This window comes from Saccopteryx bilineata, chromosome 4 (assembly GCF_036850765.1).
Source record: "Saccopteryx bilineata isolate mSacBil1 chromosome 4, mSacBil1_pri_phased_curated, whole genome shotgun sequence".
In the NCBI taxonomy this organism is placed as follows: Eukaryota; Metazoa; Chordata; class Mammalia; order Chiroptera; family Emballonuridae; genus Saccopteryx; species Saccopteryx bilineata.
The window spans coordinates 14,192,186-14,206,107 of record NC_089493.1 but is presented as its reverse complement, the minus strand read 5'-3'; the positions used below and the strand labels follow the sequence as shown (position 1 = coordinate 14,206,107).

The following is a 13,922-nucleotide window of genomic DNA, read 5'->3' as shown; positions in this document are numbered from 1 at the left end:
GGAGATGCTCGATTTTGTGTTTACCCCACCAAGGAGAACAATATCAGAGGTGACTGTGCGTGGGGGGCACTGTCACATAAAAGGTGCTAGCTGGCCCTGGCCGGTTGGCTCAGCGGTAGAGCGTCGGCCTGGCATGCGGGGGACCCGGGTTCGATTCCCGGCCAGGGCACATAGGAGAAGCGCCCATTTGCTTCTCCACCCCCACCCCCTCCTTCCTCTCTGTCTCTCTCTTCCCCTCCCGCAGCCAAGGCTCCATTGGAGCAAAGATGGCCCGGGAGCTGGGGATGGCTCCTTGGCCTCTGCCCCAGGCGCTAGAGTGGCTCTGGTCACAGCAGAGCGACGCCCCGGAGGGGCAGAGCATCGCCCCCTGGTGGGCGTGCTGGGTGGATCCCGGTCGGGCGCATGCGAGAGTCTGTCTGACTGTCTCTCCCCATTTCCAGCTTCAGAAAAATACAAAAAAAAAAAAAAAGAAAGAAAAAAAAAGGTGCTAGCTACCTCATTTCCTTTGGAAAGGAAATCTCCATGGAAAAAGTATTGACCATGTGTCATGTGATGATGCATTTGCAATGGTCAGCTAACTCAGTCAACAGGGCCAAATATCAACAGTACAACGATTGACATTTCTTTTGAGAGCCAAGTTTTTTAAACTTAAACTATATAGGGAGGTACATTTCTTATCAAGGTAGCGTCCGCACGTGGTATTTTGTGGAAGAGCCGCATGTGGCTCGCGAACCGCGGCCTGCCAACCACTGTCCTAGAGAATCCCAAGAGGTTGCTTAGTTTTTAGGTTCTTAATGGAACCTTGGCCTCAGGAAAGGTGAAGAACCCTGGTATTTCATAACATGGGAGAGTGAACATCAAGGACGGAGGGTACTGGAGTGGGGGACTTGTATCAGTGTCCAGGCAGAAAGAAGGAGCTTGGAACTTGGGCCAGATAGCGGTGGAAGAAGCCCAGGAGGCAGGGGGACTGGAAGAGAGCTTGGAAATAGGAAGCCAAGAGGGCAGGGATTCGCTCTGTGCGAATGTGATGCGCTTCCATGTGCTGACTAAGGTAGGACTGGGCCCTATCTCAACAGCACAAAAACACGCTCTGTGTTTACCTTCCCATGTCCTGTACCCCCAAAGTGCTGGGTGTCTTGGGTAATTTTAGTCTCCTAAAACTCATGTTCATAGACTGTTCTGCGGAAGCACACAGAGACCATCTACAAAGCCTCTACACTAAGCAGGTGGAACCGAGCACCAGGGTTCATCTAAGCACATACAAGCCCTTTAGAATTAGAGGGATTTAGAGTGAATCCTGTTCTGCTCCATATGAGCTGTGTGACCTCCCACAAGGGGCTTACCCACTCACTCTGGGCTCAACTCAGCATCTATTTAAAAAGGAAAATGGGACCTACCCTCACAGGTGCTAGTGAAGGAGAAACGGGATACTGCAGATGGAAGGCATAAGGAATGCTCCATATTAAGTTGACTGTTATCACACACCACTGGGTTCACCTTTCCTGGGCCCAAGGTTCCATTAAGAACCTAAAACCGCCTGACCTGTGGTGGCACAGTGGATAAAGCGTCGACCTGGAAACGCTGAGATCGCCGGTTCGAAACCCTGGGCTTGCCTGGTCAAGGCACATGTGGGAGTTGATGCTTCCTGCTCCTCCCCCTTCTCTCTCTCTCTCTCCCTCTCTGTCTCTCTCTCCCCTCTCTCTCTAATAAAAATGAGTAAATAAAAAAAAAAAATCTAAAAAAGTAAATAAATAAAAAAAAATAAAAAAAAATAATAAAAAAAAAAGAACCTAAAACCTAAACAAACTCTTGGGATACTCCAAGAAAATGCAATAGGTACCGTCACATGACACACGGTCAATAACTTCAGGCTCTGACACCCAAAGATCCAAGTTAAGAGGCTACAAAGCAACTACAAACTCCTACCTCTGTGTATGAGGAAACTGGGAACCCAGGCAGCCATATGCCACCAGCATCAAAACTAGAACCTCGGCCTGACCAGGCAGTGGTGCCGTGGATAGAGTGTCGGACTAGGACACAGAGGACCCAGGTTCGAGACCCCAAGGATGCCAGCTTGAGCGCAGGCTCACCAGCTTGAGTGCATCACTGCTCACTTGGCTTGAGTGTGGAATCATAGACATGACTCCAAGGTCGCTGGCTCAAGCAAGGGGTCACTCGCTCTGCTGTAGCCCCCGGTCAAGGCACATATGAGAGAGCAACAATGAACAACTAAGGTGCCACAACGAAGAATTGATGCTTCTCATCTCTCTCCCTTCCTTTCTGTCTGTCCCTCTCTCTGTCTCTGACAAAAATAAAAATAAAATAAAATACAAAAAAAAAAACTAGAACCTGGTTAAAAAAAAAAGCAAACATAAAACACTAGACCCCAGTATCGTGGCTCCCACTCCAGTCTTTCTTCAACCAAGACAAGTTTCCTATATTATTAAGCTAACATTGTATTTCAAGCACTCTGCCCTGAATGTAAAGAACATACTTTTACAGTGTTTCTGTTATAAATCCTCTTATGACAACAATGCATTTTTTGTTAAAGTGGCAGAGGGGGGGAGCTGAGAAAAAGCACAGAAGTAGAAACACACATACCTGAGCCTTTATTATCCAGTTGATTAAAAAAAAAGAAACAACACACCTGCCCTTTCCTTCTGAATTACAAGTACTCAGAGAGGTTAACACTTGCTAAGCCTGTAGTTCTCCCTAAAGTCTGTATTCAGGAGGTATAAAACTTAATCCCCGACTGTGAAACTATCTTGATTGATTCGGGCAAAGGTCCCCAACAGATGAGACGGTAAGATGAAAGGCTGACCGGGAACTCTGCGGAGGAAGCGGTCGGCCCTGCATGAACCCAGGGCGCATGGACCCAGGGCGCATGGACCCAGGGCGCATGGACCCAGGGCGCAGCACGGCATCCCCAGGAGAGGGTCGACCAGGCTTCCTGAGGTGAGGACAGACAAGGCCATCCACAGAGTCTTCTTGGGGAAAACAAGGTCAGAATGGGACCCAGCCTTTAGCACTTACTTTCATGTCACAGAAAATGCAGTGGACGAGGAACAAGTTCAATGAAATCTCAGCACAGCACACAAGACTCAGGGCATTCTATAGCCCAACTGATGGGTCTCTGCAACAAGGAAGAGCAGGAAAGGGGGCTGGGGCAGGACTGACTGCTGTGGATGAAAACAGACTGAAGGAACCTGACAGCCAAATGTGACACGCCCTTTCCTGATCCTATTTCAAACAAGCCTTTGGTAAACCATCAGGGAGATCTGAATCCGGCCCTGGTATTAGGAAGTACCAAAGAGCTGTCCATTTTACTATGGGTGATACTGGCATTATGGTCGATTATTCTTACAAGCAGACACCGAAATATACTGGGATAAAATGATGTGAAGTCTAGGATTTGCTTCAGAATACTCAAGCACAGCCTGGCCAGGTGGTGGCGCAGTGGATAGAGCATCGGCCTGGGACACTCGAGGACCCAGGTTTAAAACCCCAAGGTTGGCCCTGGCCGGTTGGCTCAGTGGTAGAGCGTCAGCCTGGCATGCAGAAGTCCTGGGTTCGATTCCCGGACAGGGCACACAGGAGAAGCGCCCATCTGCTTCTCCACCCCTCCCCCTCTCCTTCCTCTCTGTCTCTTCCCCTCCCTCAGCCAAGGCTCCATTGGAGCAAAGATGGCTCGGGTGCTGAGGATGGCTCCGTGGCCTCTGCCTCAGGTGCTAGAGTGGCTCTGGTTGCAACAGAGCGATGCCCCGGATGAGCAGAACATCGCCCCCTGGTGGGCGTGCCGGGTGGATCCCGGTCGGCCGCATGCGGGAGTCTGTCTGACTGCCTTCCCGTTTCTGGCTTCAGAAAAATACAAAAACAAACAAACAAACAAAAAACCCAAGGTTGCTGGCTTGAGCGGGGGCTCACCAGCTTGAGCATGGGATCATAGACATGACCCCATGGTTGCTGGCTTGAGCCCAAAGGTCGCTGGCTTGAAGCCCAAAGTTGCTGGTTTGAGCAAGGGGTCATTGGCTCAGCTTCAGTCCTCCGGTCAAGGGACATGAGAGAAAGCAATCAATAAACAACTAAGGTGCCACTACAAAGATCCCTTCCTATCTGTCTGTCCCTCCATCTCTCTCTATCTCTAAAAAAATAAATAAATAAATAAGCAAAGCAACACAAAAAAGAGTGAATGAAGTAAGGGAGGAAAGCCCTTGTTACCTACAGAATCTGGTGGTGAGCAACTGCAGGGATGGCTACACAGATTTCTCATACTGTTCGCCCAACCATGAAATTTTCCATGATTAAAAAAATAATAATAAAATCCTATCTTTTAAGTCCATTCAAAGATTAAAAAAAATAGAGATATAGAGAGATAAGGAAGCAAAACTGTTTATCCTCCCCTGACTCATTCATGAGACTATGTTCTTGATGAAATCTCAGCCCTGGAAAGAACCCAAAAGCATCCATCCAATTGAAGGATTCTCTAATCTGGCTGCGAGTCAGAAACACCTATGAAAACAACTTATCAGGGCACCAGTTTTCCCCAACCCAGCCCAGACCCACTGAATCAGACTCCCCAGGGAGGGGCCGAGAAACGGTCATCGTGCTTTAGTGCCACAGATGACTGACGCAGCCTTGAACGTCCCTGTGTGCCCACGTCCCGGCCTCACTGTCATCCAGCAGGATATACGTTTCAGCCCCTCAGGGACAAGGATCTCGTGACATTGTGTTCCTCTGGCCACGTTGCATTTAAAACGGTGTTCTACACTTTTAAAAGGAACAAAAAGAGTGGAATGGCTGACTCTGTGAAGACAACTTGCACGGCTTCCATCCTCCCCTTCGCCTACCCTATTTCGCACCAACATCCAGGGGCACTCACTCATTCATCGTCCTTGCTACCATACCGCAGCCGGACCTCAGTGTGGGGGCTGGCACCGAGTAAAATCCCGCCGGAGAAAACACCGAGTCTACCTGTAGAGCCAAAGACGGCTCACCGGGCAAAGTATCAGGGCGAATGTCTTCCCCTTCATTCGGCCAGCCAGAGGACAAAACCCCACGTGCCCTGGAAGTCCCTGGGAACCTTGACCTCTCAGAGGCCACGAGCTGGCCCCAGGACATCCCAAAGAAAGAGGAGAAGGGAAAGAGAACTCGCACTCCTTGCTTTGTTCTCACAGCAGGGCAAACCCTGGCAACAAACTCTCCACCACAAAATGGACTGGCGTTTGACCAGAAACATGTCGATACAGGTCAGCGGGGCTGGGAAGCCAGAACTCAATATTTCATAAGATTCAATCTTTAGTCTTTAAAACCATTCCTTCAACAGGTGATATCTGCATTCATTCAGAATGACAACTGTCACCCCTGGATGATTTGTATGACTGGGGGTGGGGGTTGGGGGGCGGGAGGCGATGCCCTGGTAGGGGCTTCTCTCGGACAGACCAGCCACCACCCACATGCCAGTCTCAAGGCCGGGGAACTCTGGAATTGCTTGGTAAACGTTTCAGAATGTTTGCTGGATTACTTCCACGCGCACCAGCATGACCGCAAACACGGAAACACGGGCACGCGGTGACTACTACAATCATTTCTCCCAGAACTAAAAGCCCTGTACCTTGCCTGCTTCATCAGTGACGTGTGGCTTTGGGAGACTTTCACACCACTTTCTTCTCCACGTTCTAACCTGAAATTGCTTTCTAAGGCTTTTGTTCCTTGCCACATGGACCCACCCATACAAGCGCTTTTGATACAGACTTGGCTCTTTACAGGAAACAAGCAAATCCACTCCAGGTTCAAAGAATGACCTTAAAACATTCAACAGAGGCCCTGGCCGGTTGGCTCAGTGGTAGAGCGTTGGCCTGGCGTGTAGAAGTCCCGGGTTCAATTCCCAGCCAGGGCACACAGGAGAAGCGCCCATCTGCTTCTCCACCCCTCCCCCTCTCCTTCCTCTGTCTCTCTCTTCCCCTCCCGCAGCCAAGGCTCCACTGGAGCAAAGATGGCCCTGGCGTTGGGGATGGCTCCTTGGCCTCTGCCCCAGGCGCTAGAGTGGCTCTGGTCGCCGCAGAGCGACGCCCCGGAGGGGCAGAGCATTGCCCCCTGGTGGGCAGAGCATCGCCCCCTGCTGGGCGTGCCGGGTGGATCCCGGTCGGGCGCATGCGGGAGTCTGTCTGTCTCTCCCCGTTTCCAGCTTCAGAAAAATACAAAAAAAACATTCAACAGAGCCACGTCTAGAGCAGGGGTCCCCAAACTTTTTACACAGGGGGCCAGTTCACTGTCCCTCAGACCGTTGGACGGCCGGACTATAAAAAAAACTATGAACAAATCCCTATGCACATTGCACATATCTTATTTTAAAGTAAAAAAACAAAACGGGAACAAATACAATATTTAAAATAAAGAACAAGTAAATTTAAATCAACAAACTGACCAGTATTTCAATGGGAACTATGGGTTTGCTTTTGGCTAATGAGATGGTCAATGTGCTCCTCTCACTGACCACCAATGAAAGAGGTGCTTCTTCCAGAAGTGCGGCGGGGGCCGGATAAATGGCCTCAGGAGGCCGCAAGCGGCCCGTGGGCTGTAGTTTGGGGACCCCTGGTCTAGAGGTTGGTCTCCATTCTGAGATGTGGAGGAAGAAGAGAGGTGGCCACTGCGGCCAACAGCAGCACCCTACCACTGTCACAGTTATGTAAAAATAAGGACGTGGCAAAGGAGGGGCCCAGAACACATGCGTGTTCACACACGAACACCGGATCGAGGCATCACCAACACCGGCGCCCAGAGGCAAAGCTTCCTAGTGTCCACATCTGTCCTCTTCGCAGGCCACACCCCTCCTCCAACCATGCAGGATGCCCAGTCCCCACCCTGGACATAAACTCTCCAGAGCATTTGCAGACCAATGTGTCCAGCTGTAGCAAGGAGAAAAATGGCCTCACCACTGCCTTACTTCACACTCTTCCATGCCCAAGACAAGGAGAATTTTCTCCAGCTCAAGACGCTACTGGAAACAGAAACATGCTTCTGGAAAGAAGGTCCCCACCCTGCATAGCTGCTGACCCTGCACCACAGTGGACCCGAACCCGAACCTGAACTTCAGAACCAGGGAAGGCCGACTGTCGGCATCATTAACGAAGAACAGAGCTGGAAAACACAGTCAGACGATAACCGGCAATTTATTTCCACTGTGGCAACAGCACCTTTCAGAACGCCAAGTTAGATGACAATTTCATTTTCCAGCCCGAACAGTCGACCCAATTTCCACTGTGCCTGTTCTATCCGTGTAGGGAAGGTAGAACCGATTATTAAAACTGTCTCCTTTCGGCAGACCAGGAAACTCAAGCTAAGGCCTTAAAATGCAACTTTTTTTTTTTTCAGGTCAGTCTCTAATGGGAACTTTACCCTGAGCTAATTTTCCATATTCAGGGAGTCCCAAAGTTGCCAAGCACTTAGGTAGACAGACACCTGATTTCAAGTGTCACCTGGGTCATTCATGTCTGTCTTTAAGTCTCGGAGTCCCTAAGTATTGCCCAAGTCACCTCCCAATGTCCGTTTGTTCCAGGATCCCAGAAAGGCTGCCTTTCTCCAGGTTAATATTCAGAAAGAAAATGAATGCCATTTTCTTCTAGTGCCTTGTGGCAATTTTCCTCAAATATTTATTCATACACCTCACGGTGAGTGGCTGCCCCTCTGGACTCTAAGATGGGTCAGCAAAACGGACCCATCTACCACTTTGAGGGAAGAACCAATAAAGTGTGCAAACCACTTGTTTTGTGATTATGTTCAGATACCACAAGGGGAAAACCTCAACCAGCACAAACATCAAAAAAAAAAACAACCCAGTATTTAATAAATATGCTTAAGGAAAAGGAAGTTTACAACTATCTAAATGAATGAAATAAAATTACCCATTTGTAACTGCCACATGAGTGCGGTGACTCTACGTTACTTAACAATTTTTTAACGGAGAAAAATCAAAAATTTTAAAAACAAAAAGGAAACACTTGACTTCCAGACACAGAGGCTTACCTGACTCCTCTCTTTATCCACTTTCTTAAAACACTTATTCAATGACAGATTATGTCTCACTGAGTTTTTCCACCCAGTCGGTGCATTTGCAAAATACGGGAAATGTTCCAAGATCCAGTTGTAGATATCCTTCACTGGCAGGCGCTTGGTCGGGGAGTCCTCGATGGCCATAAATATGAGGCAGCTAAAGGAGTAGGGGGGTTTGCAGTTGGGGTTCTGCCTGGCATCGTAGGGCATGTCAGAGTGGGCGGGCGACGGGGGCGTGTCATCGTCCAGGTCCTGGACAGGGCTGACGCTCCTGAGGACCGACTCCCCAAAACTCTTCAGCAAGTTCTTGCTCTCATGCAGCCAGTTCAGGTTGGTCAGCTCCTCATCTTCCATGGCCCCCTCCTCTAATCTGATGTCAGGCAGAGAAAAGTCGAGGTCATCGTCTTCCTGAAGGGCCTTGGAGAAACCGCTGCCCCGGTAACACTGACTCAGCCCACTGGAGACACTAATTCCTGAGCTTTCTGGCTTCTTGCTGGGAGGCATGACTGGACCCATTTACGTGAAGGCTCCTGGTAAACACATTACACAGAAAAGATGAGTTAGTGAAACTCAAACGGGAAAGGCAGGCTATGCCCTCCTAGTGCTTTCGTCTCCACCTCGACCGCTCCCACCTCTGTGGACCCCCTCCCACACAGGAAACACAGGTCATGGCTCCTATACTGAGTAATGCCAACTCCACAATTCTACCACATAAAGATGAATAAGTACAATCGGGCCCTGGCCAGTTTGCTCAATGGATAGAGCATCAGCCCAGCATGTGAACAACCTGGGTTCAATCCCGTCAGGGCACACATGAGAAGTGACCATCTGCTTCTCTTTTCCTCCCTCTCCTACTTTTTTCCCCTCTTCCCCTCCCGCAGCCAGTAGCTCAAATGGTTCAAGTGTTGGCCTCAGGTGCTGAGGATAGCTCAGCTGATTTGAGCACTGGCCCCAGAAAGGGGTTGCCAGATGGATTCCAATCGAGGCGCATGTAGAAGTCTGTCTCTTTCCCCTCCTCTCACTTAAAAAAAAGTAAGCACCCCTCCCCCTCTCCTTTCTCTCTCTTTTCCCCTCCCATAGCCAAGGCTCCATTGGAGCAAAGTTGGCCCAGGCGCTGAGGATGGCTCCATGGCCTCTGCCTCAGGCGCTACAATGGCTCCGGTTGCAGTGGAGCAATGGCCCAGATAGGCAGAGCATCGCCCCCTAGTGGGCTTGCTGGGTGGGTCCCAGTCAGGCACATGTGGGAGTCTCTCTGCCTCCCCACTTCTCACTTCAGGGAAAAAAAAAAAAGGTAAGTACAATCAGTCTACCATGCATACAGTGTAGTGACCTGTCACCCCCTCCATACAGTAAGACTAGAAATATCTACAGCGCCTTTAATATTCAAACATATCATAAAAAGAATGGGAAATCCCATAATGCCTTCTACCTGGATCTATACACTCTCACTGTGACCCTGGGAAAATCAATTATTTCTTGCTGCCTCATTTTACCTATTATGCATGAATATATAAGCAGGCAAAAATACCTCAAGCCTCATGATGACCACTACCTAATAAGCTCCATGCAAAACCTCTGTCATCTGGGGTGATAGGCCTCACTGCTTATTGTTCTCAAAAAAAGAATTGAAACTATGGCCACAGTAAGCATCAATTGGGTAGTGTTTTATTTGATTTTTTTCCCCCTCTACAAGTTGTGATCAAAAGCTCTGCAACTTTTCATTACATGTGAATTATATAGATTTGAACTGGAAGCAGTAGAGTTCATTTCATTAGGATACAACACACTGAAAAAAAAAGTGAGTGACTTCAGACATCACACAAATGGGTGGAGAAAAGGCAAGACATTAAACTGAAATTAGAGTTGGTGAAAAAAGTCAGGAGCAAAAAGGGGCACCTTCATGAAAGGAAGGCAAATTCAACAAAAACTGCTCTTCTGCCACCGCCTCCATTCTTATCAATAACCTATAACAGGGAGTAAAATATCTGATGAGCAAAGAAAATGGCAAGTCCGCAAGAGAATGACCCCAGCAGATACAAAGCTGTTCAGCACCTGGTACTCAATGGAAGGTAGAAACAACAGTGAAGATGATGGAGACAGGTCTCCCACTCTCCATTTGCAGTGCTCAAACACTGCCACTTGGTTTAAGAGGTGCGTCTGTTTTATTCCTCCCCCCCCCCCCCGCCACGAGTAAGAAGATCAAGTGATCTACCTAGAAAAATAAAAAACGCAGCAAAAGCAACGAAATGAACATTCTACAGTTCAAAATGTCCAATGACACTGTGCCTAGTCACTGTGCTAGACTGCCACTTCAGCTGGGGAAGCTCGGAATTCTAGAAAGCACAGTGTGGGGCACCACACAGCCGGCAAAGGGTGCCCCAGACTGTAGCATCCTCCCCTTCAAAAAGGTGGACAAACAGAACCTGCTGACAGAGGGCCTAAGGGAGCTCTCTGGAGTTGCTGTGAGACGCCCAACTCTAAAGAAAACTTCTGGGCATCGAAGCCCCATGCAACAGGGCAGTCAGTTTACATACCTCAAGTTCACCCACCACAAGTATTTCTTTCTGTCAGGTACTAACTTAAGTAGTGTATGACACATTTTAAAGAATAAGCTGGCTAGTTTTGTATCTTTAGGCTTGGAGGTTTGATAAAGACAGCCTGATAATGCTTTTCCCTTCTTTATAAAACAAATCAAAGCTAGGTTTATCTCTCTCAAAGTCACCTCAGATCCCAATAAGAAAACGAATTTTCTGATAACCAGGAACATATCCACAGTAGAGTACAAAAGAGAACTACTACCACCCAGCCACAGAAGTCAACTTTAGCTCTAGATGAAAGTTTTATGTCTCCTGAGCTTCCAAACAGGAAAATTATATCATGGCTGACAGTAAAGTAATTTAATTGCACTGTTGCTATGACAACATGCTGCTCTCTTTCTTTTTAGTTTGCTTATTTGTCAGGAGCTTCCCAGAGGAACCAACACGCTATTCTCCATGTTTTCTTTTGTTTTAAACAAACATTGCCAGCAATGTATTTTTATTAGAAAAACGGCACCGTCAAGAAACAGGGTTACAGGGTTCAGTTCTCTTGGATCATTCGCCTGCTCTGTTTGCCTCCCACCCAAGCCCTCCGACTGTTAATGGCATCACTATAAACCCGTATTTTATAGCAACAGTATCGAGCTGCTGATCACTCCAGTCCCATTTTAAAAAACAGTTCCCAGAAACCACAGCTGAGTTTTCCATTATTATACTCAAACTACATAATTTGCCAAATCTTTTTTTTTCTCTAATTTTAGAGGGAGGAAAAAAAGAGAATCCGGATCATGTGAGTCTGCAGTTAAGCAAACATTTTTAATATGCTGCCAGAGAGGTTGCTCCATCATATATTCGAATGGTTCTTCACTAGTGACCTCCTTACAACTTTTCGGTTTCCTTAGCCTGACACACACACACACACACACACACACACACACACACTCTCTCTCTCTCTCTCTCTCTCTCTCTCTTTCTGTTTTTTTTAATGACTTGTGTTTCATTATCTTTTTTGCTTTTCAACGGAGAAAAGGCAGCAGGAAAGCTAGTTTTTTGCCTGCTATCAGAAGGTCTCCAAATAACCAACAAAGACATTAACTAACCCAGCTCTAAACAAATGTTCGATGTGAACTTTAAAAAGTTGAGAAATCTTCCCCAAGCTTAGCAGGATAGTCGCGAGTTGGGCGGGGGACCGCGGGTACCCCCCCCCCCATTCCGCGCGCGCGCGCGCACGCACGCGCTCCCCTCGCCTCTACTGTACTTGTCAAAAACATTTCAAGGGGACCTTCAGGAGCGCCGATTGGCTGCGTCCCGCGTCTATCAGCGGCGTTGCCAAGCAACGGGGAAACTGCTCTTCTCCCCTTATACAGGGCAATTGGGAGCTCGCATACCTTCACTGCTGGTCAGATGTCATAAACCTTTTATTGGCCGCACCGCTGCGAGCCTTAAAAACACATCAATAAAAGCCCGCCGTCCCCCAACTTCTTCTCCAGGACTCAAGGAGGGTTTCAAAGAGGGCCGGGGTGAGGAGGGGTAGGGCTTCGGGGGTCTCGGGAGACACTCACTGCCGGTGCCAAGCCTGCACAGTTTGTGGGGGGAGGGTATCTTTGTTAGGAAGCTGTTTCCATCTTGGGGTGTCCCCTGGATCAGCACCCCGTCCTCCAGCACGGTACGACGGGGATCTTGTCCTCCGCGGACAATACCAACTCTGTTCCTTTGGGGCGTCTTTTTGGAAATCGAGGTACCGGGAAACAACACGCACGTCGGGGTAGGAAACTCTTCGGACCCGGCAACTTCCCCGCTCCGGGGCTCCCGTCTCCCCGCCTGGCCAGGCCCCCGCCCCGAGCTCTCCCCCGGGAACTGCGGAGTCCCTTGTCCGCTGAAAGCGGAGAGGGCGCCTCCAGCACCGCCTCGGACGAGTGCCCTCGCCCCGAGTCACCCAATCCCGCTCAGGAGCCGGCGGGAGCGCGGAGCAAACTCACCTGGCCGGAGCGGGGCGCGGGGGCGCAGGGGCGCCGCTGCCCTTTAGCGGGAGCCGACAAAGTTTCGCGGGCGCCCAGCGGGCATCGCTTGGTGGCCCGGCTAAGGACGCGCGGGCGCGGCGCGGCAAGCCCGGGGCGGCGGGCGGCGGGGGGCGGCCGCGGGCGCGGGCGGCAGGGGCGCGGGGGTCGCGGCGCGGCATGGGACCTGCGGCGTCCGCCCGGCGCGCAGCGCGTCCTCCCGCCGGCCCCGCCGCTCTCCCCGCCCCGTCCCGCCTCCCGCTCGCCTCCGCCGCGGCGCGTCGGGCCGGGGCGCGTCGAGCGGCGAGAAATTGTTTCCACTGCAAACAAAAAAAGGCGACACATGACCAGGCAGGAGGAGGGGAAGCGCGGGGAGGGAGGAGAGCGGAGGGGAGGGGCGGAGCGCAGGGGGCGGAGGGAGCCGGAGAGAGGGAAAACGTGGGCCGGGCGCCGGCGGCCTGGGGCGCGGGGTGCGGACCCGCCAGGACCGGCCCTGCCTGCGTCCCCCACAACGCGATCGGCCCTTTGCCTAGGCTCTGCCCGGTCGCAACCCGGGCGGAGGCCGGGCCGCACGGATTCGCCTCCTGCAGCACCGCGGAGCGTAGGTGGCCGGGCTCGGGGCCCCGCGACCCGGGGCGGCCACGACCGTGGGCGGCGGGGGGTGCTCTGGCAGGAGGAGCGCGGCCTGTCCCTACCCCGAGCTCCGGCCACGCGGGCAGGCCGGCTCAGCGCCGCTGGCTACGTGTCTCCGGAACGCTGCTACCCCATCCGCATGCCTTACATGGCTCGAAAGTAAAAATAAAAAGAATTATGATGCGGGTGAGGCTTGCAAGGGGGAGGAGAGATTCCACTTCTCCCCAGCTACGGCGTCCTGGCGGGACTCCCAGGGCCGTCCCCAGAGCTTCCCCAGCGCCCACCTCGAGCCCCGGGAGAAAAGGCACAAAGGCACCGTAGCCTCCGGCCCAGGTGGCTGCTCCTCCTGTCTTCTGCCGGCGCCTGTCTGCCAAGGGAGGAAGAGTGGCCATTACAGATTACAGAGTAAGAGGCCCGTCCTGGAGGCCTCGCCAGTGGGGCCCCTCGGTGCGTGGTGCTCAAAGCGCCGACCCACTTCTAAACCTCTAGCGAAAACAAGCGGCATCTCCTTCATATTTTGAGCTCTCAAGAACCTGACATCACAGGGCCACCCAGCAAATGGTGCAGCCACCACTCCAAGTCTTTAGACTCCTCCAAAGAATGGCCACCCACTGCTCAAGTCACACTTAGCAGCCTTTGGAGAGGAGAAAAGGAGAGTTCTACAGGACACCCTGGTGGTAACATAAATAAAAATATGATTGCACAA

General features: G+C 50.9%; 1 protein-coding gene across 6 annotated transcripts in view; it reads right to left on the bottom strand.

Annotated features, from left to right (window-relative positions):
- The window catches only part of FOXN3 (forkhead box N3), a 404,457-nt gene that overhangs the window by 219,448 nt on the left and 171,087 nt on the right, over window positions 1–13,922 (bottom strand). For 3 of the 6 annotated variants that reach the window (XM_066276097.1, XM_066276098.1, XM_066276099.1), the window contains one exon: window positions 8,023–8,579. In XM_066276097.1, coding sequence (XP_066132194.1) covers window positions 8,023–8,565 — 543 coding nt within the window. In that variant the 5' untranslated portion in view covers window positions 8,566–8,579. Of the gene's footprint in view, window positions 1–8,022; window positions 8,580–12,565; window positions 12,896–13,922 lie in introns of those variants that run through there. The other 3 variants (XM_066276096.1, XM_066276100.1, XM_066276101.1) reach the window with 2 other exon arrangements.